Source organism: Bidens hawaiensis, unplaced genomic scaffold (genome assembly GCF_021521415.1).
Source record: "Bidens hawaiensis isolate Kalapana, Puna unplaced genomic scaffold, B.hawaiensis_p1.1 tig00030817_1, whole genome shotgun sequence".
In the NCBI taxonomy this organism is placed as follows: domain Eukaryota; kingdom Viridiplantae; phylum Streptophyta; class Magnoliopsida; order Asterales; family Asteraceae; genus Bidens; species Bidens hawaiensis.
Window position 1 is genome coordinate 127175 of NW_027495160.1, and position 3651 is coordinate 130825.

The window sequence follows — 3651 nt, forward strand, 5'->3', positions numbered from 1 at the left end:
TTATTTGGAGAGAAAAAATACAAAACTGCCCCTCACGTGAGGTGCACGTTGATGGGTTTAACGACCAGACTTAACGGGGTTATTGCGGTCGGGTTAATTTGCAAGTGAAATGAAACCACAGAGACGAAAATCGTAAATTTGAAACTATTAGACTAAAACCACAGATTTAGACAAACCACATTGACAAAAACCACAATTTACTCTGAATGTTAAATTATTTTTATACCATAGACCTTTTTGTCAACTGTCATTCAAACTTCAACGGAATATATTCCAAGAATGATATCCTGCTATAATTCAGCCAAACATTCCTATCAATATACCAAATTTTTAAAAGACCATTCCCTGCCAGAATCATTTAAAAAGCTTAAAATCTTGTAACACATAAGGCCTAAAATCTTTAATCAATAAAAATCATAGATATTAGATTCATTTAGTAGAAATTGGATTGCATTGGTCGGCTCGGTACAGTTTTGGGCTAAACGAACCATAAACCCAAATGTTGGTTTCTTGGCTTTTGAAAACCGTTTTATTTTGGTTTGGTTATGTATTGTTCGGTTTTTTCTGTGTTATTATTTGTGCTTGAAAATTTTTGGTTGAAAAGAAAACATTTGGCCAAAAGAAATGCATTTGGGCATAATTTTTGTTATGTTAGTAAATGATTAGTTGATTATTATACATTTGGGCCAAACTAGTTTGGGTTAAGCTATATATTAAACTATTTTAAGTTGCTAAAGATTTTAAATAAAAATCTATAAGTTTGTTTTTCAGTTTTAGTTACATGCAAAACCGAACCGGAAGTTTGGTCGATCTTTAGAAATACGTAAAACCAAACCTTCGATTTTTGTTTCAGTTTGATTTTTTGATTTTTTGACTCCAGGTCGGTTTTTTTATTTCATGTACACCCCTGCTTAGAAGCTTTTTTGCATTAAACGCTAGTGTCTCATATTTTTTTAGTGTCACACCATCACAAGAGCATCTAATGAATATTTAATAAGATATGTTTAGTGAAACATTTTATATTTGTTTTAATGTATATTTTACTTATATCATCGGAATATATAAATAAAGAGAGACCAAAAAATGTTCTCAGAATTCGATTCTCTTTCTCGTTTTGCTTCATTCCCAAGCAATCCTTCAATACTAGCCTCATATTTACACCTATTAACCAAAAAACCTAACCTATACGTTATTGAGTATTCTTCTTTAGTTCTTTTACATCTTTATATATGCATATATACCACACACCAAATACTTAACAAAACCAACCATGAAATACAATGAAATCTCCCATTTTAGCCACCCACAACACCAGCTCAAGCCGAGCTACACCGAGGCTCCATTCAAGTGCGACGGGTGCAAGGAAGTCGGCATAGGGTCCAACTACAAATGCACAAAATGTAACTATGATTTACATGTCCATTGTGCAATTCCTAGCCCTTCTATAACCCACCCATTTTACACTAAGTGCTCATTTCAATTCTTGTCACGCCCTCCGGGCCCCATAGCGCGTTATTGCAATGCGTGTGAGAAAGCGGTGTCAGGGTTTGTTTACCATTGCAAGTTGTGTGGGTTCGACCTTCACCCGTGTTGTGCTAAGCTTCCAACTATGTTGGATGATGGTGAGGTGGAGTTGTACTTGTATAGAAAAGTGGGGTCCGCCTGCCATAGGTGTGGCAGGACAGGACGTAGTTGGAGTTACAGGTAAGGGTGTGCATGGGTTGGCTTAGTTCAGTTATGAGCTAAAACTAATCATATAACTGGTGTTTCAGATTATAGATTTTCATGCATGATCGGTTTTGGCTATAAAAAAATTTGGCTAAGAGAAAAAGATGGTTCTTTTAACCGCCAACTTTGGACGTTGGTGAATCCAAGCTAATTTCAGTTTATAAATCCAACTTTATCCTATTTAATAGTGTAGTATGTTATATATGAAAAAAATTTACAAAAATCTTCAACATTTATATAACATATGATTTATAAAAAAAAATTAAGTTTATAAGACCATGTGTAGTCATAACTTTCCACCCCTAGGCGTTATTCGTCATGTGGCGCCCAGTCAGAGTTATGGTTTTTTGCAAAAACAGGGGTGTAGTCATAACTTTCCACCCACTGGGCGTTATGCACCACGTGACGCCCGTTGGGGGTTAAAAATATATTTTTTTTAAATTTCAAGCCACCCATCAAGTTATACACAAAACGCCGGCCACATTTTAAACACCTAAAACGGGGCGGGGGGGGGGGGGTGCCCCTGAGTTATGGGTTAAAACACCCTCCATAACTTGCCACTACGGGTGGTCTAACGGTTAAGGTTTTAATGTTGATTTGGTTTAATTAGTTTATGTATACACACATATATAACCATGCATGAACGAACCACAAATATTATTTATAAAGACATTATAATTGAACAAGGGCGAAGCTTGTATTATGGCGGAGCCATCTCCGTTTTTTTTCTCAATAGTATGAATTTGTATGTTTCCATCAAAAATTTTATATGTAGTGTAAATTTACCGTTTTCTTTTCAAAATTTTGAGCTTGGCCACCTCTATTTATGATTTTTTTTATACGTATTGAGTTCAAGCTTCGCCACTGAACCATCGGTTTCACGACCTATTTGGCTTTTTTGGTTATGTCGGGTATTACATTTATGGTTTGATCATTTAGATTTTATGATTATAGGTCAAAGTGCAAGAAGTACAACTTGCATGTGGCTTGTGTGAAAGAGATGTTGGTGGAGAGTTGGCATGAGTTATACTTTGGTAGAAGTGGTGTGAGTGGTAAATACCATGATTTGTGTGGGCAAAATGGTAAAAATATAGAGACAAGAATCCCAAGCTTGAAGGGCACATTGGAAAGCTATCATCACCATAAACATCATAAAAGCAAAGGGAAAGTGAAGAAATGTTGTGAGATGGCTGGTTTGGCAATGCAGTTTGTGATTTCGGCGGTTCTTGGTGATCCGACTACTCTAATCGCTGGTGTCGTTGGTGCTTTGATGTCGGAATAGATTTCGACTCGAAGAAAATGGTTTGGTTTGTAAATATGGGAATGAATAAATGAAACTTGTGGATTATCATAATAAGAAACATGTTATCTTATATGATATCTTACTTTACATGGGAAAAACGTTGGAATATTTGTGAGCTTCTTCTCCAAGTAAGAATTACTTTATTTCTAAAAGAAAATGAAATTGTAGAATTTTCTAGTTAAGGTTCAAATATCTTTATTTTTGCAAAAATTAATGATTTTGTACATTTGTTCTCAATGTTAGTATTCTTAGGATGTGTTTGATTTTGTAACATGAAGTGGTCATTGGTATAATATGATACAATGATAATGAGTTGGCCTAGTGTTAGTTGACTCCTACTTAGGTCAGCTAAACATGAGAAAACATAGCACAAAGGATCCTAACATAAACTAAGCATAGTTTAGGCTACGAGTGGAGCTGAGATACTAGGTCCATAAGCAGTACGTGAAATAAAAGTCTAGACGAGTTGGATCATGTCACAAAGATCAATGGCGGGTTGGCCCTATTGTCGAACTTGAATTCCATTAGCCAAGGATCCAATTTCGTCATTAAAGACTTTCTCAATATGAATGATCTCAAATCATTTTATTTTTGTTAAAAAAGCGTAAATCACTGTTTGT

At 35.3% G+C, this 3651-nt stretch overlaps 1 protein-coding gene across 1 annotated transcript; it reads left to right on the plus strand.

The window, feature by feature from the left end:
- The first annotated feature begins 1122 nt into the window (after positions 1–1122).
- LOC143581174 (protein VACUOLELESS GAMETOPHYTES-like) lies at positions 1123–3137 on the plus strand. Its single transcript, XM_077064011.1, has 2 exons — positions 1123–1704; positions 2683–3137. The coding sequence occupies exons 1-2, from the start codon at positions 1271–1273 to the stop codon at positions 3008–3010; spliced, it is 762 nt and encodes a 253-aa protein (XP_076920126.1). The 5' UTR covers positions 1123–1270; the 3' UTR covers positions 3011–3137.
- Positions 3138–3651: the final 514 nt, after the last annotated feature.